Raw genomic sequence first — 24,216 nt, 5'->3', positions numbered from 1 at the left:
AAGGTCAAACTTTCATAAAAGGCCTTTTATCTTTAAAACTATGCTCTACATTCTGCTGCCTTTGTTGGTATTGGTGACACTTAGGAAATTATACTGTTGTATGGGGATTCGCATTATAGTTTGCATCCAAACATGTTCCATTTAACCTCTGATCTCCTCTTATATTTCACGTCTGCCTTTCTTTTAAGTTAATCCTGAAATGCTTTATATCTTTAAAAAGTATTGTCAAGACAAATGGAGTGCAAGAAATGAAGTGCATCTTGTTTGCTCATATTTTTTTAACGTGACACAAGGCAACCACCCAGAGAGATGCCATGTTTACAGCTAACAGCTCTTTGGAAATCACCATGTTGGTGCGAAAATTCTGTTTTATGCACGTCAAACTGTGGTATCTTTGGAGTTTTTCAAAGATTCACCTAAAGAAATCACAACAACTGATGTCTTTTCAAGACAGGCAGCTAGTATCAAAGTGTCTAAAGATATATTTAAATTTGGCTCTTTGCTAAGTTGTCTGCAGACACAATGCTTGTTCATCCCTTTAGTTGAGTTTGGTGCTTTAAAAAGAAAAGGCCTGAATGATTCATAGTTAAATGTTAAGTTAAAAAAAAAACTAAATACCCATCAACGTTTTGGGACTGAAGAATAAAAATTACAAGAAAAAGATTCCAAGAAAGGCTGGCTCAGTGTGTGTGTGTGTGTGTGTGTGTGTGTGTGTGTGTGTGTGTGTGAAAAGTTGTTCAAGACTTTTGCACAGTACTATCTTTTTGCCTTGTTTTTACTTTCCCCAATCATTTGAAAAAATGTATTTTTTCCCAAAAAAGCTAACCTCTAATATGATGCATTTTTAGCTTCCTAAGACTTCTAATGTTATACAAATAAACAATTTGAGACTGAAAACGAATTCTTTACACTGGAACAAATGACACATACAAAATTGTGACATGTTTTTCAAACTTGTTCATTTAAAAATCCAGGAATCAGATAATTTAATGTGAAGAAAATCCAGCTACTCCTACAGGTCTGTGACCAGTTCATGGCAAAAGAAGCCAAAGAGATCCAAAAAAAAGACAGATATACATTTTCTTTCCACTGTATGCAACTTTCTTTATTCCAGCTGCAGCTTATTAGAATTCATGTTTGTGTCCACATTGCAAACCAATTAGAGTGATGTGTGTAAATGCTGTCTGTTTCTCCTATAGATGGCTGGGACAAATTCTCCCACCGCTACACGAAGAAAGAATTTGGCAAGTGGGAACTGATTCTTCCACCCAAGCATGACAACTCTCCAGCTGTGGATCATAACTCTAAACTCAAGGTAGAGAACAAAACATCTTCATGCTTATTTTCACACTCTCAGTAGGTGTCATCTTGCCTCAGTGGCACAGGGACTTGTCACTATAATGTTCGTGGGAGATTCCCTGTCATGTGTGGTGTCTTATGAACCAAGTGAAAACCTGGCGTGTCGCCATCAACAACATGTCATACTCACAGTGCAGAAGGGAGATTACTGTATGTACACAATCTGCACAGTGGAGAGTAGACACACCTGAGGAGCCCAACTGATGGCTTTTATTTCTGCTCCCATCTGTTGCGGGTATCCCTCAGGACATTGTGCCCCGTTTGTTCGGCGCAAAACACAGTCCACAGTGGGTGTACATGATTGGTTTTAAGCTCTAGTAAATAATTCATCAGGGTTAAATGCAAAAATGCACCCTCCCATTATGCATTGTCTCCCAAACAAACAGCGTGGATGAGAAATAACCCAGAAATGAGATGCCAGGCATGGAGTGGATGGCATCGCCGCGGCACTCTCCTTGGGACCGGGTCATCGTTGGCAAACTCCTGCGCCCTGGACAGGCTGCCCGGCTCCCATTGTCAGCGGAGGTCAGTCTAAGGACGATAAGAAGCAGATGGAAACGCTGGCACCTGGCCTTTCGTTGTGCACCCCCGCTGCCTATGAATAGCTGTCTTGCTGTGAGCCCCACTTTAGAATTAGTTCCACAGCACTCCCTCGTGGAAGCACAAGCCTAGCTCCAATCACTCTCATGTAGAGCAGCTTGCCCTTCCATCCCCTTTGTTCAGTGCCCAATTTGTCTCCATAAACAAGCAGTGTCCTTATGTGGGTACAGTATTTACCATGGGCCATTTATGATGCAACTATGCAAGACCGTAGAGAACGAACAGAAGCGTTATCTAACCGATCAAAAATGCTTTTCTGTCCACACCTAACTTGTATATTGCCCAGTTCTTAGTTGTTTTTCCTGTTTATGCACCCCTCAGCCTTACCAGCCATCTGATTTTTCTTTAATGTGCCTAATTCTGGCCAATTTGTGTGAAGGACCACTGCTCTGTCAGGCTTTATGCCAGTCCATTTATCCAACTATCTTTTCCTAATCCTATAAACTGTGAAGCATGTCATAAGGGGAGCCAGGCAGCTAACCCCAGGTGGCCTGGCCATAATGAAAAAACCCCAGAGGGGAGTCTGGCCAACAGCTCACAGGCAGGTGGCATTGGAACAGTCATTACTTCACAACAGTAGCCAGAATTAGTTGGGTTATAATGCCTGTTTCTGCAGGGGACAAAACAGGGTGAACACATACTGTGGGAAACACTACAGGATCGATTTCTTGGTGGGTTTTTCCAACTCTCACGCTGGCTTTCTCCTTTCTTATTTGACTGATGGAGGCAAAGTAACTTGTCAGATTTCCAAACTATATTTATTTTACCCCCTTCCAATCCCGAATTGCAGACATAATAGATGAGAGGCAAAGGATAATGATTTAGATTTCCTATTTTTCTAAATTGCTCCCTGGCTCAAATCCCCTCTCAACATGGGTCTGTGGCTTTGTTAAAACCAATTAAAGAGCTGCACCCCTCAAAATACAACGGCATAAATCACCACTGAATCCAAATTTACTGCAACAAGTTTTCTAGTCAATACTGTAATGTGGCTTTCTGTCCCCTACATCGTGCCATGTCTGCAGTGCTCCCAGAGAGCCATGCATAACACTTTTAAAGCTGTGAATTTGGCATTGGAGAGTAGGAACTGGCTTTCTGGAAAAGAGGCAGTTTTCATCAACAGTTTGCACCATCTTTCTTTATAATGGATAGGGAGCAACAGCACAGTTTTATGATGTAAGCATTTCATGGCTAACAGATGTAAATAAATACTGACTTTAATATCAAATACATCCAGGGGCTGCATCATGCAGCAAACAAAGAAGACCTTTTGAGGCCTCTGACTGTGCTTTGCTGATCCTTTCTACTTTTTTCCCCTGACTTCTCTGTAGCTTTGTCTTTTCCATTTCATTTTAGATTACATACAGATATCCTTCATCCCCTTCTGTAGGTTTTTAATCCAGAATGTAGACACCTCAGCATGCATCGTGGTGTCTGTTATCTGTCTGCTTATTAGATGTCCATGTCGCTTATGCAAAGTGACTGTCATGCCCACCCAATTTTTTTCTTTTCTTCAATGCCCTGTCATTGTTTAGGTGCCCTTGCTGTAACGTAAAACTCATTTGTCTTATTTTCCCAGGTGGTGGTTCACACAAAGGAGGGACAGCGTCTTTACCGGATCTCGCCTTGGGCAAAATATGTGACCAGGGAGGAGAAAGCCGTCATCTACGACTGGGTTCACTGGGATCCCCCTCAGCCTTACATTGTAAGTTACAAAATATCCTTTAAAAATGACTTTTGCCTAAAAAAAAGAAAAAATAGATGCATGAAAACCACCTGCACATTCAGTGTTTTTCATTTCCATGTTGTATTAGTTACTACCAGCTTTGGAGCTCGAGCTGCTTTTTTTTTTTTTTTCTTCATGTACAGAGATGATCAGTGTCTTGTTGCAGTACTAAGTATAACAAATAGTGAGTGCCAGGAAATGAAAATTAAATGTCTATCATTTTTTAAAACAGCTCATCCCCTTAATTATTATGATTATTTTTTTTAAAAAAGCTTTGAGATGATGTTAATCATTGAATATTGTGTTACTAAAACCACAGTTTATGTGGTGCTAACCCTCTATATTCACCATTTCTTCTCGAAATGAGGAACAGTCATTGTAAATCAGCTTTGCCTCTCATATGCAAAGCTGTTGTGGCCATTCTTAATGTGGGTGCTCGATGCTGCTGATTTGAGTGAGGCTGAATGTGTCTCAATGCTACTTGATGTCCTTAGCCCAAGAGTGAACAAGCAAAACACTAAGAGGCTATTAAAGGCCACCTTGCCTTCTTTATCACTTGTTATTTGGCACCATTTTAATTAGAGGGGCCCTCTTACTGGCAGTATATTTGTTTTATTTACAAGTAGTTCAATCATGTACTTGAAATGCTGTGTTCACAAGGCTTGGTGGGTAGCCATCAGGAAATGGGCACTATGTATAAAAAGAAATGCTTCTCCTGTTGTGTAACACTGCTAGCATGAATCATAAATATTTTTATTGTTTTACGTGTGTGCAGCTATTCATCTCGGCGATGAGATATTTGTGCAAAAACCCACACTTTGTCTTTATGGATCATAAGCGCTCAACAGATGTAGTTTCTAGAAGGGGGGAAAAAGCCCCAGACTCTGTTATGATTTTGTGCATGACGTTTTGGTTACCTCTTCAGCATATCCACCCTCGACCCAGGAAGCCCACGAGCCTGAGAATATACGAGTCTCATGTGGGAATTGGCTCTCCAGAGGGGAAGATCGCCTCATACAACAACTTCACAACCAATGTGCTGCCTCGCATAAAAGACTTGGGTAAGATGTGAGATGGAAAAACCCTAGCTCTACACGATTATTCTTTGCCGGATCCTTCAGCTCTTTAAGTCTGTAAGACGTCTACAGCAGCCATCATGCTGTGATCCCATTCTTCTAACAGTCAGTAAGAGCTTTTCAACTCGAAAATATTTCGTATGTTCTCCAGCCAAGAACAGAAAGTAATGTATAGAGGTCACATACCTGCATACATGTCAATTCTGAGCCGACAGCGTGGGCGAAACAAAACATTTGAGGGGTTTTTAATATCTATTTATTTAGTAACTGTCACCACTAGTCCATAACATAGCAGACATGTCGTACAACTGTGAGTACCACTGTTCCACCAGAAACAGTATTTTCTGTGGCAGACCTGTCACACTGTCTAGATGATACCACATCAGCAAGTCAACATCCTGTTTACTGGTATGACCTAAAGGGATCACTGACCAGTGGATCGTGTTCTGTAAAAGGGGCTCCACAGCACAAGCCAAACTGCACAGCAGTTGTGGCTCTAAGTATGACAACTTGGTTTTTTTTTTTCTTCATACTCATGACTCACAAAGTCAATACTAGAGAAACGCTATCTGCCTGCCTCTGCCCCTAAGCATTTTTTCCCTGACAGATTTTCTTTAACAGTGTATGTGTAAGTGTGTGTGTTTCATTCCTCGGGCTTCTGATTAATTCAATGTAAAACTCACAGGTTTACCTAATAAGTAATGTGCATTTACTTGAACTGGAAAAATAATTCCAATGGGGTACATTCACACATGAGACTATAGTGGTTGGAGACCGCAGTATGTCCAAAATTATTCCCACCGTGTATAATTAGCTTGCATTTTCATTGCCTTTGAGAAGGTTTCTTCGAAGTCAGGGACCAGATATTTAACCATTCAGTCAGTCTCTGTCTGCAAAGCAACTTTGGTGCATCGAGATGGGAGTAAAACGGCAATAAGACTGAGTCAGTCTCTGTCAGTAGTGCCACCTATCTGTGAAAATACCATGATTAACTGTGATAAATCAGCAAAAATTGATCTTCTTTGGTCTGTTGTAAATTGGTTTCTGTCTACATATACAAAAATTTATATGGAAAAGAATTTTATATTAGCTACTCATAGTTAGTCCATCTAAAATCTCAAAGATTTGAGCCCAAAATTGAAACATTTCTATTCAGATGGTAACGTGGTTTTTGCAGGACGGGGATGTAACTGCAAAATGACACAGGCACTTGGCAACCTTGATTTTACAAAGAAATATTGACAATGTTGACAACCTGTCATGTCGTTATTGCAGTGATAAGCATCTGCACTCACTGGTGCAGACTGACTCAGATTGATTGCAACGTGCTGTCAATTTCTGCTTTTATAAATTAAACAACAATTATTTACAAACTGTTGTCAGTCTGTCTAAGAGTGATTGCAGTCAGGTTGCAAGTGTCTGGAGAGAGGTTGCCTTTCACCAATTGACTTGTGCTATCGCCTTACGATTGAAAGTTGGTCACTGCAACTACTTGAACTCGGTCTAAGACAACAAAGAAAAAAATTAAACGCAGTCACCGAGCAACCCTATATTTTGCTTATGATCTTATGTATATGACCTAAAACATCATGCAAATGTATATTTTTCACTAATTTTTAAGTAGTTAATTTTCAAGTTATCTCAACTAAGAGTAGCGTTCAAACGTTGCTGCAACCTTATGAAAGAAGTACCCATTTTGCTTCTCTACCCCTATGAGCGTTGGTGTTATTTTGCATTCAGGAACGCCACGCTGCACTGACATCGTTAAAAGTACAGACACAACTGACACAGCAGACCAAGAGAAATGTGATCAGTCCGTTTTCTCGGTTGTGTCATCTTGTTTGGCGGATAAGGAAACTGGCAGAGTAACTGCTGCAGCAACTGAGGGGTTCTATACAATAAGGATTCTCCAGGAGGCTAAACTCCACAGTCTCTAGTGACGGTGACTTTACCTGCCATTTCATTTTCTTGACTGAAAGAGAGTATATATATATATATAAAAAAAAAAAGAAACTTCCTCTCACCCCAGCGCTTTGTCACAATCCTTCAGAAGGCAAAGTTTTGTTTCCTTTCTCTCTAGCCTGAAAAGAGATATATATAAATAAATCTGTTCAATACAACAGTGAAAACCGCAGGGCCTCCCTCTAGAGTCCTCAGTGGCAGTTTAAAAGCCTGTTGTTCTCTTATTCATAGAGGCAGTTTTTGTAGGTCGTTTTGTGGTATATGACCTCCTGACTGATAGCTAGTGTTTCCCTGTTGCCACAGCTTGTCTTTAGGATACTGGAGCTTGTGTCAAAAAGGAAATGCCTGGAGCTCATACATACAGTGTGACTGACACAGGTCAAATAGTATCAACTCTTAAAGATTTCCAGATTGTTTCTGTACCAAATAGTGGCCAAAACACAAAAAGAGAGACGTTTCAGAGAATTTTTCTAAGCGTGTCTTATTCTGTGTGGCCAACCAACCCACACATCATAAGAATTATTTGCATTTTTAAATGATGTTTGAAATACAAGCTGAACAGCAGGGGTTTATTAAAATTAATCATTAGAAAAGAAGATGAAGATTTGCAAAATTAATAACCCCTCTAGTTACTGCAGGGAAATTAAGCTATCCAAATACACTTAGGAACAAATAAGCACAGTGTATCCCACTGCCATACACACCAAACACATGTTTTTTTTGATGAATATTTTAATAGTTTCACAACAGCTAGATAAGGTTAGCTGTTTAATCTGGTATAATATGCTTTTTAAGGCATGAAATGGGGATGAAATTTGTAATATGATAATTGCAGTGTCTCCTCTCTTGGTCCAGGTTACAACTGTATTCAACTGATGGCCATCATGGAGCATGCCTACTATGCAAGCTTTGGATATCAGATTACAAGTTTCTTTGCTGCTTCCAGGTAAATGCCATCATTTCACTAGTTTTATATATATATATTGTATTTTGTACAAGGTACTTGTCTCTGCCAAGGAGGTTATGTTTTTGGTAGCGTGTCATCATTCTGTCTATAAACATGATAGCTTGAGGTTTGAAGGAATTCTAATAGAGAAGGGAGCCGGAGATCGACAGTCGGACTGCTGCTACGGCTGCAGTGATGCGGACGCTGTACCAGTCGGTCGTTGTGAAGAAGGAGCTGAGTGTAAAAGTGCTCTCAATTTACTGGTCGATCTACATCCCTACCCTCGGGTCACGGGCTTTTGGTAGTGACCGAAAGAACGAGATCGCATTTACAAGCGGCGGAAATGTGTTTCCTCCGAAGGGTGGCTGGCCTCTCCCTTAGAGATGGGGGAAGGGGTTCGGACATCCAGGAGGGGCTCCGAGTAGAGCCGTCGCTGCTCCTCCACATCAAAAGGAGCCAGTTGAGTTGGTTCTGGAATCTGACAAGGATGTTCCTTGGTGCCTTCTGGTTGAGGTGTTCTGGGGATGTCTCAACGGGAGGAAGCCCCAGGACACGCTGCAGAGATTATATCTCTCGGCTGGCCTGGAATTCTGATAAAAGCTGTAGATGCAGTGTCGTGTTATAGGGAATGATATGTTGGGGTTTGAAATTTCACAATACTTTAGACCTCTGACCACTTCTTCAGGGTCAAATAGAGTCAAACTTTCACAAAATGTCTTGGGGATTCTAAACATCACATCATACAGTAGTCTGCATCCAAATATTATTTAAAATCTGGTCTAATTTTTGCACATTTTACATTACACTGTCTCTCTTTCAAGTTGACCCCAAAATTAATTATATCTTCAAAGAAAGTATTGCCAAGATAAATAAATCCGCTGCCTAGTTGGTTAGAAATACAGTGTAGTATAATATTATCATGTCCAGTTATTTACAAATCAATACCCATGTTCCGTTACTTTCTCCTACATAATGTTTGTGTAATCGGAGTAAATCTCTGTCCTGCTACCTTCATAAAGCAGATTTAAGGAGAAAAACAACCAAAGTGAGTATATATCAAATGCAATACTACTGCATTAAAAGAATAGACAAATATATATATATATATATATATATATATATATATATATATATATATATATATATATATATATATATATATATATATATATATAAGAAGTCCTTCTTCTAAAATATTTGTCAATTAAAAAGAAAGAGGAAGTGTAATCATACTGGGAGTAAAATTGTGAACCAGTAAAATATCTGAAAGACAGACTCTAAAAGATTTCAGCTTTAAGGTATCCAGTATCACACTTTACCACCTTGAATGTATTTTATCTTTAAAGCGGCTGCAAAATGTTTTAAAGTTGTTGATGTTTTATTTTGAGGGTTGAATGAGTGTCACAAAAACAAACTGAGTGAGCAACTTTCTCCTCAACTCAGTCACCTCAAATCAAGGTTAGGAAGTCTGACACCAGCAATAATCTCTCTGTAAATACATTTTCTGTTAATCCACAGAGTGGGGAGAGTCGTAGATAAAGGTGGACTAGTCTGAGTCTTTATCTTCTTTCAGAGATCCTCCTTCCTTGCTCAGAGTAGGGCATAGTTATATATATTGTAATTTCACCCTTGATTGATCGCTTAGTGTCATTTAAAACCTCAGTGGTTGAATACCGGAAAGCAGGATAATCCTGTCACTATGTGTCCTATTTTTATTTTTATTTTTAAAGGAAGCTGATATGATGATTGTTGGGAGGATGGGATGTTAGAGATTGGATAATATAAGGTGTGGGTTATGGATGCGTACACATACAGTTGTGTTTTTCAGTGTCCTGAGAATTCCACTGACTTTACTGTAGATGTCCTGTAGAAAAGGTTAATATAAAAACATCTATCAAATGACAAAAGCTCACTTTAGACAAAGCGGCTATGCTTGTACAATAATATACTGCTCAATGCTGTTGTGATTATTTGAATTGCAAACATTTTAATGAAAATATAAATTCAGTGTTGGTTTGCACTTAGTCTTAAATGGGCCTTTTGTCAATGTGACAGCAATTTTAGAAAGAATAAAACCATTGAGTGGGAGTTAAGATCTGCTTGACAGGTTTATTGTTAGGGAAATTGAAACAACTCAGAAAATATATGTAATTTAGGTCCTTGAATTTTTTTTAAGCTTGTGTTTGCATATGTGCATGCTGTTAGTTATGTGCTCAAAATGGTCCAATTATAGGGGGGGGAAAAGGTTAGTCTGACATATTCCAGTTGTAACTTGGATGATTTTCATTGAGTGGCAATTTTGAATCAACCTAAACTTCAGGGTTAAGCTTGTGTAGTAACCTAATGTGAATCTGAATGTGTGTGTTCATTTGTAGCCGCTATGGGACCCCAGATGAGCTGAAGCAGCTGATTGATGTGGCTCATTCAATGGGGATTATGGTGCTCTTGGATGTCGTTCACAGCCACGCGTCCAAGAACACGGAAGATGGCTTAAATCGGTTTGATGGATCCGACTCATGTTTCTTCCATTCTCCACCCAGAGGGGTGCACAGCTTGTGGGACAGCTGTCTCTTTAACTACTCCAGGTACTTGTATAGTTTTTATAACTTTTTAATAAGTATCCAGGTTTTTGACAAATTCTGACCATGTCATCTGAATGTTTCAGCAATTAAAAAAAGTTTCATTAGACAACTTTTTTCTGGTCTTCTATTGACCAGTCTTGGTTGAGCCAGTGTGAATTGTAGCCTCAGTTTACTGTTCTTAGCTGACAGGAGTAGTATCCGGTGTGCTCTTCTGCTGCTGTAATGCATTTGCTCCAAGGTTTGATGTGTTGTGCATTCAGAAATGTTCTCCTGCAGACTTTTCTCCTAGCCCTTATCCTATAACCTATTGCATTAACACCACATTTTTCCCCAGAGAACTACAACTCACTGGAAAATTTTTATCATTTCAGATTACTATCTGTAAACCCTAGTGATGGTTATGTGGGAAAATCCCAGCAGATCAGCAGTTTCTGAAATACTAAGCTGTCTGGCACAGACAGCCATGCTGCGGTCAAAGTCCCTCAAATCTCCCCTGATACTCAGTTTGAACTTCAGCAGGTTGTCTGACCCTCCCTAAATGCACTGACTTGCTGCCATGTAATTGGCTAATTAGACATTTGTGTTAAAACACAGTTGAATAAGCGTACCTAACAGACTTGCTGGTGAATGTCTGAAACTGAGAGGTAATAGTTAATTCACGTTTATTCAGTCACTTTGATACAGTGTCATTTTCAATTGGTGGGGGGAAAAAAGTGTTGAAGAGTTTCCACAATATAACTAAATGACAATGTGATTACTTACTCATATAAAGTAGTAGTAAAAATGGACATGCTGTGTAATATTAAAAACCATAAACCAAAACCACAGAACCAATTTACTTTTGTTCTTTATACCATTTAAATTTACTGTGATTAACATCGTCCTGATTAGACATTATATATTTTTCAAGATCTTTTTAGCGTGATTTGAAAGCAAACACACCCCTGCTATTTCTACTCCTCCATTATGCTGTACCTGCCGTGGAGATTTGAATGTTACATACTGTTAGACATTGAACTTATGATGAAAAGACACTTTGTCTGCATCAGCTACATATAAATGTAAACACGTGTAAAGATTGATGAATGAGGATAAATGGGAACCTGCCATATCACTTGTTACAGTTTCTCAGACTGCCTTGTACAGAAAGATTTGTTGAAGGTCAAAACCAAGACATGCTCTCAAAAATGGCAGATTACATCGCTCAACCAGACGGCCGTGAAGTAAGGCACTGATATATAGGTGAAGTGTAGTGAATGAGTGGTTAACTGAAAACTCAAGTTTCCTCCTTTTGCCTTGATTTTCTTTTCTTTTCTTTTCTTTTTTTTTTACCTTTTTGTACATTTGTTCAGCTAGGATCGTCACAGTGTAACAGAGATTTGGTGATGTTCGTAGTTTCAACTAATTACAAAAGTGTTAGAAAACAGATGAAAGGCCATAAATAGGCAGGTTATTTTTTCTGTCTCTGCTGGTGCTCAATGTACACCAAAACTATCGACTGGTGTTGTTGTTCGCCCTGTTAATTGGGTGTCTCTCTTGCCTCTGTACCCTGAAAATGATCCCAGCACACATTAAAGAGGAACAGGCACTGTTGAGTCTATCAAATGCCTTTTTGAACTCGCTTTTAATAAGTGTGTGTCAGTGTGCACCACTTTCCAATACATTATACAATGCTTAGTGTCAGGCAGGGGGGCTATAATAAGAGAACAAGGTTCTTCTTTCATTAGTTATTGAACCCTCCTCGTATCAGAAGCACTCATTAGACATGGTGCAGACATATGCCACAACTGGGAGGCATATGAGGAGTCATTTGTAAAAGCCCAAAGGAGCTCTGCAATGTCATAGCCAGTTCATTTGTCTTCTTTGCCTCTCGCAAGATGTTTGGACACGTCGTTTGTGTCAAGCTTTCTGTTACTTTCTTTGGAAGGAAATGAACCTCAGAGGCTACCCGTGAACCTTGTGGGATACACAGTCTGTTTTTAATCAAGCAGCCTTGCTATCAGCCATCACATTCTGACCATGATGTTCTTATTAGGTTGACAGAAGCTGACTGATACAAGCTATCAGAGCAAATGCACATTTTCCTTGTTGCTGCCTTTTTTGCTTTGCTTCCACTTGTGCATCTTTATCAAAGAACACCTTTTTTGTTGTATGTGTTCCACTTCAGCTTTTCCTCATAAAACATTCAACACAGTCCAGAGAGAATGCTGTTTAGATAGATGCCTGCTATCCAATTTGTTAACTTGAGTTGCCTCTGAGTCAAATGTGTCTGCATTCGGTATTAAGAATGTCTGGTTTTGCAAACATTGGTTCCAGGCTCTAGGAATGCTAGAAGTGGGTTTGCTGTTGCTGAATACAAACTTGGCTATCCAAGAAGCGAGCTGCATTGAAACTATAAGGACACATGCATATGCTGGTGGTTGTTAAGCCATTTTTAAATAATTGCTAAATTGAACCAAGTAAATAATAAATGTACAAAAAAATATTTAAGCATTCATGCTGTAATGTCATCCATCCACCTGCCATATTTTCAGGTCTATGCTGTATAATCAGCATTCTGATATTGGCTGTGTTTATTAATTTGTTTTAAAGGAAAACATTCTTAACTTTCAGTAGTCTACTTCTTAGAATTGTCTTTCATTTTTTTTCGACTTTAGGCAAAAACAGCCAACTTTTGCTTGAAAATTTCCTTTGATGTCTCAGATTTTCTTAAAACCTACAGGGAATGCTTACACTTCATGGCCCCATAATAAAGTTTTTTATGGCTTTTCTTTCATGTAATTACTTGGTGGACACTCATATTAAACATGCGCAGCCATGCATGAGAACACAGCGGTCTCATCCACTGGCTTCCCACATTAGCTGTTTGGGGGGGCTAGCCAATCAAAAGACAGTTAGCTTAACCTCCTAGGACCTGGCATCCACATATATGGACATCACATTTTGGGTTGTCTAGACCAAAATACAAGATTTTTGCTCTACAAGTGCCTGATATCCACTTACGAGGACATTATACTGCCACTGTTCTATCAAAATTTAAAACGAATGTCCTTGAATGTGGATCTCATTTTTCTCCAAAACAAAAATCAGTAAAAAAAAATGTTTTTACATTCATCAGGTCCCAATCAGCCCATATAGCAAAGATTTCAAGCATGCCATGAAAGAGTTCGGGTATTAGGAGGTTAAAGAAGGTAAGGTGGTGGCCTGAACGTGACAAGAGCTAAAATGGTTTGTTTCAGTTAACAAAATAAGAGGCTCCCCAATTTAAAGAGAATAAGATAAATATGGGTTTTTATATTAGCGGCTCTAATAGAATACAAATTTGGAGCTGGAATGTAGCATAATAGGTCAATAAGTTGTCAAGATGTGGTGTATGTGAATGTACTAGGTGTGCTGCACCAAACGCATGGGTATGTGTCGAACAGAAACTAATTTGGGGACATCCACATCATTCATCGGTGTCTGTTTCCTTCATGAACCTTTTTAAATACGTCAAAGTCACCTTGACACAGTGACCGGGTAAGTAGAGTGCTTGTAGGGGGGTTGGCAGCCAAAGAAGCCAAGCCTTTTTGCAGATCAGTAGTGAGAGTTCTGAAGAGCTTGCTGTGGGTCCATTCTATATCCCCAACCTCTCTCAGGATCATTTGCATCAATTTTTCATCAATTTTTGTGTGAATTCTTAAGATATGAAAAATGGGCTTGGGGCTAGGCTTTTGAAAATGCTTTTTAGCTTTTCTCTCTGTTGATGTTCATGTTGAAAGGGAGGACTAACTATTTTCACTTTGACAGTATTATTCTACGCGTGCATGTGTGTGTATGTATGCATATATCATTCTTTTGTTTGTTTGATGTATAATATAATGCTAAGACACTGATCAAGTTATATAATTAGACCTGAATCCATGTAACCCTCCACTGTGTGCCCAATAAAACTAGATACACAACAAATGATGCAATTTTCTCTCAAGCATGAGATGACACTACAAAATCTGTTTCCAGCTGTTACCAGCTAAATGCCCTTTAAATTTTGAAGTTCTAGAATAAGAAAACTACACCCAAGGAAAGACATCTAGGGGAGCAAGGAATCACCCTGCTGGTAACTGGCATGCTTTTATTTGAAAGAAATGGAGCAGAAACCATCACAGAAGAAACAACAAAAACTCTATTTCCCTTATGTAAAAACATGAATGCTCCTACTTGGACCAACTTTGTGCTGTAGCTGGGGTTTTGGTACTGTCTGATCAATCACTAAACCCACACTTGAAAACTCAGTCACTCAATCCAAATGCATTCATTTCAGTATTTAACACCCATGAGTTATTTCCCCTATCCCATCAGGTCACACAGCAATGGGAAAAGTAGTTTTTCCCCTCTAGTGAGCTTCGGCTAATGAGTTCAGCTTAGCAGTAGGTGTGCAAGTTGGCTTCTTGGAACTCCCTGTATTGCTACCAGTAGGTGCTTCATGGAGTCACTGGATAGGATAAGATACAAACACTTTACCTTCATGCCCCTTAACCATTGAAAACTAGACAAATAGGAAGAAAATATCTATAGTTTGTGAATTTTTAAATTGAGTGTTGTACCTGGGGTAGCACAGTAGTGCAGTGGTTTGTACTGGTGCCTCACAGTGAGAAGGTCCTGGTTTTGATGTATTTTCATGGTCTCCCTGTACTTATGTGAGTTCACTGTTTGTACCTCAGCTTCCTCCCACAGTCCAAGGACATGATTGTTAAGTAAACTGACCAGAGGTGTGAATGTGAAAATGTTTCCTCCTGTTGTGCTTAATTTATGATATAGTATAGTGTCTCTTATCTTACGCTAATGTGCAGTTATTCAAAAAATCCAAAAGCTTGTTATGGATGACACTTTGGCTACGTTCACACTGCAGGTCTTAATGCTCAATTCCGATTTTTTGATCAAATCCGATTCTTTTTTTTGTCTGCGTGTTCACACTACAAATAAAATGCAACAGCAAACGCTCTCTAGTGTGAACGCTCAAAGCGGCCCGCATGCGCAAAAGAAGTCACACACAACGGCTCTGTTTAGACCCAGAGCAAACAATATTGTTTGACTGATGGCCCTTAATATAAAGACTTCGGACTTTACGTTTCCCAATTTTTGCTTTAAGTTATTTTGTTATTTACATAATAATGTAAATAACCTAATAATTATCCTTATTGCTGTTTTAGAGAGGCGCGGTGCTTCAAAGGATAGTTGCAGATTTCTGTCAGAATCTGCAGATTATAAAATACAAATAAAATGTTCACGTTGTCTTCCCAACAGTTTCACTGACATCTACACTGGATGGCCAGGAAGCGTTCGCGATGTCTTATCGGGCGCTTCTCCGGAGCTGATAATTGGCATCTGTCTTGTGTCGGTGACATAAAAGACGGATTTAATGCGACATGACCGTTCAAACAGCAGTTGCTTTCTAAAACATCGGATATGTATCGGATTCAATACCACATACGAAAGTGACCCAGATCGGATTTGTGCCGTTCACACTGTCATACCATGATCGGATATGGGTCGCATAAGGTCAAAAAAATCTGATTTGATGCGCTTTCGCCTGCAGTGTGAACGTAGCCTATGTATGGGTCAGATCCTAACTGGTTTGTAGAAAAATACAGCATGAGAAGTCCTGATGGTGGGCCGCAGTGGCCCTTTTTCATTGTTTTTAATTCTTGGTTTCACTTCAGCTCTTTGCATGTTAGAACTTTAGTCTTCTCCTAGCTGGCAAGGACCAACAACAGCACAAGCAAGAGTAGCCCACAGACCGGTTTTTGTGACTCTTCCCCTTGGTGACAGTAAACCTCTACAATGTTGAGCATGTAAACATGTTGGAGCCCTTAGTGTGTCCAGGTTAAACGATGGATGGATGGAACGGAGGAAGGAGTTTGTGTACTCTGTGACTTTAAAAACTGGATCTCCAGAAAGGCACTGATTGCCTTTGGTCATGCTCCTAAAGTGACGTACCACCTTTATGCTTGAACAGTACGTACTATTCCACTGAAAACTGCTGTATGATTTCTGGGTCGAAGTCCGAGACCTAACTCTGAAAGATTCAAGATTCAAAGCTCTTATTTTTAACCAATGATGACAATACACATGAAGGATGGGCAATTTTGTCATAGAAACGGATGTTTGCTGCACAAATTGACGTCAACATGGCCAGAACAGGGAGTAATTAAAAACTAGCAGGAGCACTGTCTTATGTTACCAACTGTAATGCAGGATCTCTAGCTAACTAGATAACAAAGTTTGAAGACTAGTAATTATTATCTTTTTTTTTTCTTTTTTTTTTTGTTACTGTGGTTATTTAAATTACTTTAACGGCTTCCTTATGAAAATCACTTCTAAATGTCCTGCAACTGCTGAAATATGGTCCACTGGAGAAAACTCTGAAGAATTAGAACGGGCCTTACAGACAGCCACTGATTCCTGAAAGATGGCAAGTACAAAGTGATACTAATTACAGGTTGCTAAACATACAAACAGTCTCGCAGGCAGCAGAATATTCTTCCTAAGATGCCAAGCAAGAGCAGATAGCTGCCAGGCTGCATAAAGAATGCCAGACAAATGGCAGATATCTAACACAAAGCAAAGCAATACAGGGACAGTCTGTCAGACCTCTAGATGAGAATTTACCCAGCAAGGCAGCCAGTACTATCAGACTCGTGGAATGGCTGCTTACAATGTTCTGCTACACAGTATAAAGATGTAATTTCTGCACAAGTCCAACACAGCACCTGTGTGCATCAAGGCATGTGTGATTTGGCTTACTGAAATCACTGTTTTACTGGAGAGCGGTTAAACTGAAAATAAAAAATCTAACTGTTAGAGAACATTTCAAGCACACACTGTAGTAGCCTCAAAAGTAAAAAAAAAAAAAAAAGGTGTCCAAGTAAGTCATAGTCTCCCAAAATTGCCTTTAGTTAATGCATGCAAATCTGAATTTGAAAGAAATGTGATTGATAAATAAATCAAGTTTAAGCCCAGAATGTGGTTTCATTGATGTTGACACTCCTGTCAGTGTCTCTGTCCCCTGTTAGATTATAGAAGGTTTTGAAATGTGTTAAACGAGCCACCTCATTTGTCCTTTTTGGTCTAACAAATGCACCCCATACATCGGGTTGTCTGGTGACACAGTTTGGGCATCACACTTCTCGTGGAATGAACTGTCAGCTTCTAAAATTTATTTGGTCTTATCTGCAGCTTACCTGTGATGTTGGTAAAACAGGGACTTAAATCTCTCTCCACGCCAACCCTAACAAGTTGACATGTCACCTAATGCAAAATCTAGAAACACGGCAACTTATGGCTTCTTTTGGCTGGAAACTGAGTGTAAATACACACTGTAATACCGGGCACAGCTACAGCCAGCATGAGGGGCAAATAAGCTCTGATGAGGAGCAACTAAACATGATTTTTTTTGTTATTTTATTTTATTTTATTTTATTCTGGCAGTGTGCACTTGCAGGTAGAACAGAAACACCCATGACAGATTACTTTGTCTTACCCTACAAGCAGCAATATTAGGCTTTTACTCTATTAGTGCTCCCTAACCAGGTTTCACTGTCATGGCAGAGCTTTACTATGAGGACAGTGTAATATGCAATTTGCTTTTGTATTAACACCACAGACCAAGTGATAACTTCATTGAACTGCATAGATAAGTGGTGCATTGCATTGGTACAGAGATCTAACTTTCTCACCATAATTGGACTTGATGATAAATGGCATTGTGGGTCCTAATGTGGCAGTATGGTTTCATCTTGGGCCTCTGGCTCTCACTGGCTATTATCTCCATCCCGTGAGGATACATTGTGTCTGAGCCTTTGTTGGCTCTGCGCAGTGGAGTGGAGGACCTAATCTATTTATCACAGGGTCTGCGTGACCACCCAGCCAGCCTGCTATATCGGATCATACCAGGCTCTCTTGTGATCTTTCTCTAGGGATGGAGGAAGTACCGATGTAACATGCAGCTTCACACCTGTCAAACAGTGCTGGTGTTGGTCATCCCTGAGGAATGGAGCACAGAAGGGAATGCATTTAAATGTATTTTTGTGTCATGGCTTTCTTGGCCAAAAGAAACTGGGATTTTGTGGGGGGGGTTTGCCACAGAGGTGTAATCCTCAGGTTTTAGTGTTAGATAAACCTATAATACATTTTAAAGATAAAGCATTATTAAGGACATGAGCTGTCTAGTGTTTGTGTGAAATTTTTCAGTTTTAGATGTTATTGAAGTGTTGTTGAAGCATGAATCTGGGTCTTCTTGCTGCTTCACCAATTTTTTGACATGATGAAATTGCAAAAAATAAAAAGAATTGAAGGGCCCTTGGTATGGTATTGAGACAGGGGGAAAACTCTGTGTCTGACCTTTGTAATTCAGGATACTGTCATTCAATAATACATTAACATTTTAATTGATGAAGGAAATCAGCCTTACTAGGAGCTTATGTGGTTCACTCTATTTAACTAGACAGTGAAATGCCCCCTATAACACAGCAAAAATACTTTTGATGAGGTAAAACATTTGTCAGACAGGAGCGTCTTTCATGGTGGGCCTATACAGCTGCCAGCCAACTGGCACCATGAATACATACAGTTGAATTATTTCTGTTAACAAACCCTTTACATGCTGTATATTCTGAAGTGTAGCTCAGGAAGTAGAATCATATTTTACGTACTACAAAGACACTCCGTGGATACAAATTTATCGCAAAAACAGAAACCTTCATTAGATTTATATTTATAAACACATAGTAGTCACAAACTATTACAAACCGTTGTTGGAGTATGGAGAAGATCTGGGCCTGGCCTAAGCAGAGGCAGCATCTAATCAGTGTAATGAATGTCATTCGTGTCTCATCCCTGGTGCTTTGCTGCTGCCTCCCAGTTTGGCATCCATGTATGCAGTGTTTCATTTGGTCCTCATTACACACACTGCATATAGACAACCAAATATTGAGTTTTTACTGATGTTTCCATGGCAACACACCTCTCAATGGAAAGAGTTGAGGTGTGTAGTGTACTTTGCCTTGAGAGGCTGTTAGAAATCGGATGACTCGCCCAGTCAGGAACGGGGAGACTGGGGCCATTTATGGAATCCACCTCCTCTGTCCTCCACCGACACAGTCCAGTCAACAGACACAGTGAGCATTTGCATGCTTTGTAGCACACCGTGGGCTACACTACAACCACAGTTAACGCTTTCAAATTCAAATAGTTTATTGGCTTCTTTTTTTTTTTTTTGTACAGTCTTTGACCTCTTGTTTGTAGGACATTGTAAAACAATGAAGATGAGGCCAAAGCAAGTAGAAGTGTAGGATTTATCTCATCCTCAAGAGAGGAAACTCCATTCCTTGCGCAGTGTTTGTTTACCCAAGTGTGGCGTGAAATCCTATCACTTCAAATACACAGAGATGGGCTTGGTAATATAAAACGCTTGCCCAGTGATCGAGTGAAAGCATGTGATGGAAATCAGAAAACTTAACCGTACACTGTAAGCCACTGATTTGTAGTTTGACAACTGGTTATTTGAATTGGTTTTCTCCTCAATTTAGTCACTGTACTTAATGAAAACACCGTTCACTCTCATTTGCGCTCCATCTCCGACATAATATAAGTTTGGTTATCAATATGTGAATGTCCTGTAGGGGTGAAAATTAATCTCTGGTGCCTAAAGTGCACAGTGAGATGTGTGAATAATTCACAGCTTTTGCTTTGCCTGACCTTGAATGTGTGTGCTTGTGTGCGCGTGTGTGTGTTTTTCTAGCTGGGAAGTGTTGCGGTTCCTGCTGTCAAACCTGCGCTGGTGGATGGAGGAGTACCACTTTGACGGCTTCAGATTTGATGGTGTTACTTCCATGCTGTACCATCACCATGGCATCGGTAAGACTGGTTTGTGTGCACCTTATATTTCAGAGCTGTGTGGTGTGAGTAAAGCCTGTCATCCTGCTCTTGTTTATAACTCGCAGTGGAGTGTACACCACACACTCCCGAGTGTTAAAGATTAATTTGAGCTTTGTTGAGAGGTCTAACTTATCCTATCCATCATGAGGGAACTTTTTTTAAATTTTATTTTATCAAAGTGTTAATGTAAAGGCTTAATATAAAGGTGAAAGGTTAATAGAAAGGTCAAAAACGTCATCAAAACAATTTTTTTCTTTTTTTTTGTTTGTTTGTTTGTTTGTTTGTGTTTTTTTTTTGGGGGGGGGGGGGTTTGTTTTGTTTTTTTACCAAATTATATTTAGAGAAATTTGGTCTGGTAAAACAAAAAGACTGTTGTCTGAATTGAGATTTTAAATAAACGAAATTAAAATATACTTGGTGTAAAACGTAACCTGTATGCCGTCAAAAGTTGGGATAGGACCATTAGAAATGTTGTCATGGAGGTAAACAATACATTTTGTTTAGCAAATGTTAGACAACATTGGTGAACGATTTTCAGAAGTTGTCTGCATAGTGGATTTTAATGTGCTGAGTGCAAATAGGCCAATTAAAACATCTGATTAGCTACAATTTATAAAATGTGTAGTTTTATGTCTTCTCATCTGTATGTCATTGCTTCATGTGATAACATGTAACATTTCTTTATGTAACAATATATAGCAGGGTTATAAGATATGAAAATCTTTATTCTATATTTGGGAATTTCCTATGTTATAACATTTGATGCAACAGCAACAGTTATAATGGTAGTATTAGCAACAAAGTAGCAGTGACAGTAACTAAAGGTAAAAAAATAAATAAAGAAATATGCAAAAATATATGTTTAACAACTGAATGTCTTTAGAAAATTGCCTGACAGAGCAGGTCTAGATGAGATGTTGTTTCATGGAAAAACACATTACTTGGCAACAATATAGTTTTCCTTCTGCTAGAAATGTCAAATCCAAGATCAGAGTAGAGGGCAAAAGGTCAAATGGAGAGATGATAATATCTGAACTTTGACAACTGTGTCATACTTGATACAAATCCAGTTCAAACAAGCCTAATTATAGCAAAATTAGATTAATATTTTGAGCTGAGTCTGAAAATTAGCGCTTACCTTCATTTTTGCCAAAATTCAGGGGTCAGAATGTATTTTTGGTGTTAGAACTGCTCTGCTAGCATGCTCATGAAAACCAGAACCAACAAATAATTTTAAGTATCATTTTCAGTTTCTGCAACTCAAAATTAGTACAGTTTGACTACTTTTAATTTGGAAGAATTTTGACTGTACACTGTCTTGGATGCACTTGAATAATATTCAGTGATTAATACTGTCCACCTTTTAAAAATAAAACTTTAGTTCTCATTATGCCAACAAAACACATTTTTAAACATGCCAAAAAGTGAGATAAAGTGAGATCAAGAATATTCATCTGTATTTAATCTTAATAATAATTGCTCCAGAGTTTAAATCTCTCCGCGTACCCTACAAGTTCTGGTAAGAGCTGCTCTTTAGTCTCTAGAGGCATTTTTATTAGTTTCTTATCCAAAGGAGCCTTCGGCCTTCATTAAGATTACATTTATTTCACAATTTTAGGACATTTTAGAAATATGTCAAGAAGAGAAAGCAAAGCGGTAGCATCAGTTAAAAAAAAAAAATCTGTAGTTTGGGTGAAAACATGATGAGTGTTCACTGTGTGGGTGTTTACAGGCACAGGTTTCACAGGGGACTACAGTGAATACTTTGGCCTACAGGTAGATGAAGATTCTTTGGTTTACCTGATGCTTGCCAATCACATTCTTCATACCCTTTATCCTGACTGCATCACTGTTGCAGAGGTAAAAACCCACTGCCACACACACATCTTTGCATTCACTAACTTTGCAATGACACTGCCCAGAGCTGTTATTAATTAAAAGAACTTATTAGTTAGACATAGCTTACTTGCGTATTCATTGCTGTAATTAAAAGGTAATGCAAAAGGAAATGGGGTGTCGCTCTTTCCTTTTTTTTGCCTGTGGTGTAGGAATTTCACCCCTTAACATGTGAGTTGTGGGTATTGATAAAATCTTTGTTGAAATCTGTGCCCGCAAAGTAGAAATGTGATATTAAATAATAAGACTTTCCTATAGGATGTGTCAGGGATGCCAGCTCTCTGCAGAAAAGTGGAGGAGGGAGGACTTGGTTTTGATTACCGACTGGCAATGGCTGTCCCTGACAAGTGGATTCAGGTAAGGTGATTCTAAATTGATTTAATGTATTTTTATTTATATAGCACCAAATTACAACAACAGTCACCTTGGGGTGGTTTAAAGTGTAAGGAAAGACCCTACAATAGAGAAAAGTCCTGACAATCAGATGACCCCCTTAGAGCAAGCACATGTGGTTCCTTTAAATCTATCTTGGACATATTGGGAAACATTTGCAACTTTGAGAAACAGTTGATATGGTGCCAGTTTAGCTCAGTGGATGAGCAGGCGACTACATGCCGTATGGCCGGAGAGCAGTTGGCCCTTTCCTGCATGTCTTGCTCTCTCTCTCCCCGCTTTCTTGTCTATCTTCGCTGTCCCTATCCAATAAAGCCTTAAAAAATGGTTGATTTTGTGCACTGCTGCGCTTTTATGTATTATAGACAAGGAGAGTTGATGCACCTAAAATGACAAAAAAATTCCCCCCAAAAAACTTGTGATATAGAAAAAATGTGAACAGCATGCAGTGCAAATGTTTAAACTCGGCATTCAAGGCAGCATTTCAAATGTTGAAATTACAAACATTTATTTTTTTAAAAGCCTTCTACTGTGTATTCATTTTAAATTTAATAGCAGAAATAGCTGTATAATTCAGAAAGTTGCCTGCAAGACTGTAAAGGTTGTGTGCTCAAAAGTACACACATACATATACACACCTGTTGGAGCTTCTCACGACTAATTAGGTTAATTAGGAACAGGTCATTAACATGATTGGGTGTAAGAAGAACATCCCACAGAGCCAGGGTTTCTCAGTTTAAAAAAAAAAAAGCGTGAAGAAGGGTTTACTATTCAGTGAAAAACTGTGTAGGCAAAGTAGTTTAATTTAAGAACAAAAAAGAAAGAATTTCTGGATTTCGTCATTTATGGTACACAATATCATTAAAAGATTAAGAGAGTAAACATGAATCTCTGTACTCGAGGGATAAGGCTGACAACCAATAATGAATGACTGTGATCTTCAAGGCCTCAGGGAGCACTGCATTAAAACATGATCCTGTTGTGGAAATTACTGCGTGGGCTTAAGAACACTTTTGAAAACAGTTGTCAGCAAATGCAGTTTGTCCCTGCATCCACGTATATAATGATTAAAATTATACCAAAAGAAAAAAAACCAGATAAACAAGACTCACAAAGAATGCCTTCTCTGGTTACAGTCCTAATGTATGATTGACTGAGACACAGTGGAACGCCACACTAGCTCTGATGACTTAAAATTTTAAATTATTTTTGGATATCATGGACACCAGAGCCTCAGGGGAAGGGGAAAGAAAAGGACCATGGCTTGTTGAGAGCAGATAGTTGCAAAACAAGCATTGGTGATGGTATAGCAATTAAGTGAACAAGGCACGGTTACTTTGCACATCTCTCATAAGGCACCATCAGTGTTGACCGATATACAGTCGAACCTCGCCTACTCGCAGTCAAGTATTTGCTGATTTTTTTTCGATTTTTCTTTCACACAGCACATCTGAACTATTCCCTAATTATTTTCATTAGTATGATAGTTTAAAATATATATTTAGTGTTTGAACTATTAAAATAGGTCGTTTTTTGTGCTCTTTTTAAGGAAAAAGCCTTATTTATTTCAAAGTATTACAATTATTATTATTATTACAATAGAAATTATATTATATAAAAAATGTATATGTTGTCTTTTTTCACTTCCCATTGAATACTATTTTAAATGGTTTGCATATAATTTCCTTACAGCTTATTTACATTTTACATAGCATCCTAACTTTTCTGGAGAAATGATTGTAGTAGCTGATTTCTAAAATA

General features: G+C 38.8%; 1 protein-coding gene across 1 annotated transcript in view; it reads left to right on the top strand.

Moving 5' to 3' along the window:
• The window catches only part of gbe1b (glucan (1,4-alpha-), branching enzyme 1b), a 102,705-nt gene that overhangs the window by 19,855 nt on the left and 58,634 nt on the right, over window positions 1-24,216 (top strand). The window contains exons 3-10 of the mRNA XM_026193026.1: window positions 1,200-1,315; window positions 3,539-3,664; window positions 4,611-4,746; window positions 7,579-7,669; window positions 10,045-10,254; window positions 20,030-20,145; window positions 21,899-22,026; window positions 22,321-22,419. Of these exons, the coding sequence (XP_026048811.1) occupies window positions 1,200-1,315; window positions 3,539-3,664; window positions 4,611-4,746; window positions 7,579-7,669; window positions 10,045-10,254; window positions 20,030-20,145; window positions 21,899-22,026; window positions 22,321-22,419 (1,022 nt within the window). The remainder of the gene's footprint in view (window positions 1-1,199; window positions 1,316-3,538; window positions 3,665-4,610; window positions 4,747-7,578; window positions 7,670-10,044; window positions 10,255-20,029; window positions 20,146-21,898; window positions 22,027-22,320; window positions 22,420-24,216) is intronic.

The sequence above is a fragment of the Astatotilapia calliptera genome, chromosome 14 (assembly GCF_900246225.1).
Source record: "Astatotilapia calliptera chromosome 14, fAstCal1.2, whole genome shotgun sequence".
NCBI classification, from domain to species: domain Eukaryota; kingdom Metazoa; phylum Chordata; class Actinopteri; order Cichliformes; family Cichlidae; genus Astatotilapia; species Astatotilapia calliptera.
This window is presented reverse-complemented; position numbering and strand designations above follow the sequence as displayed.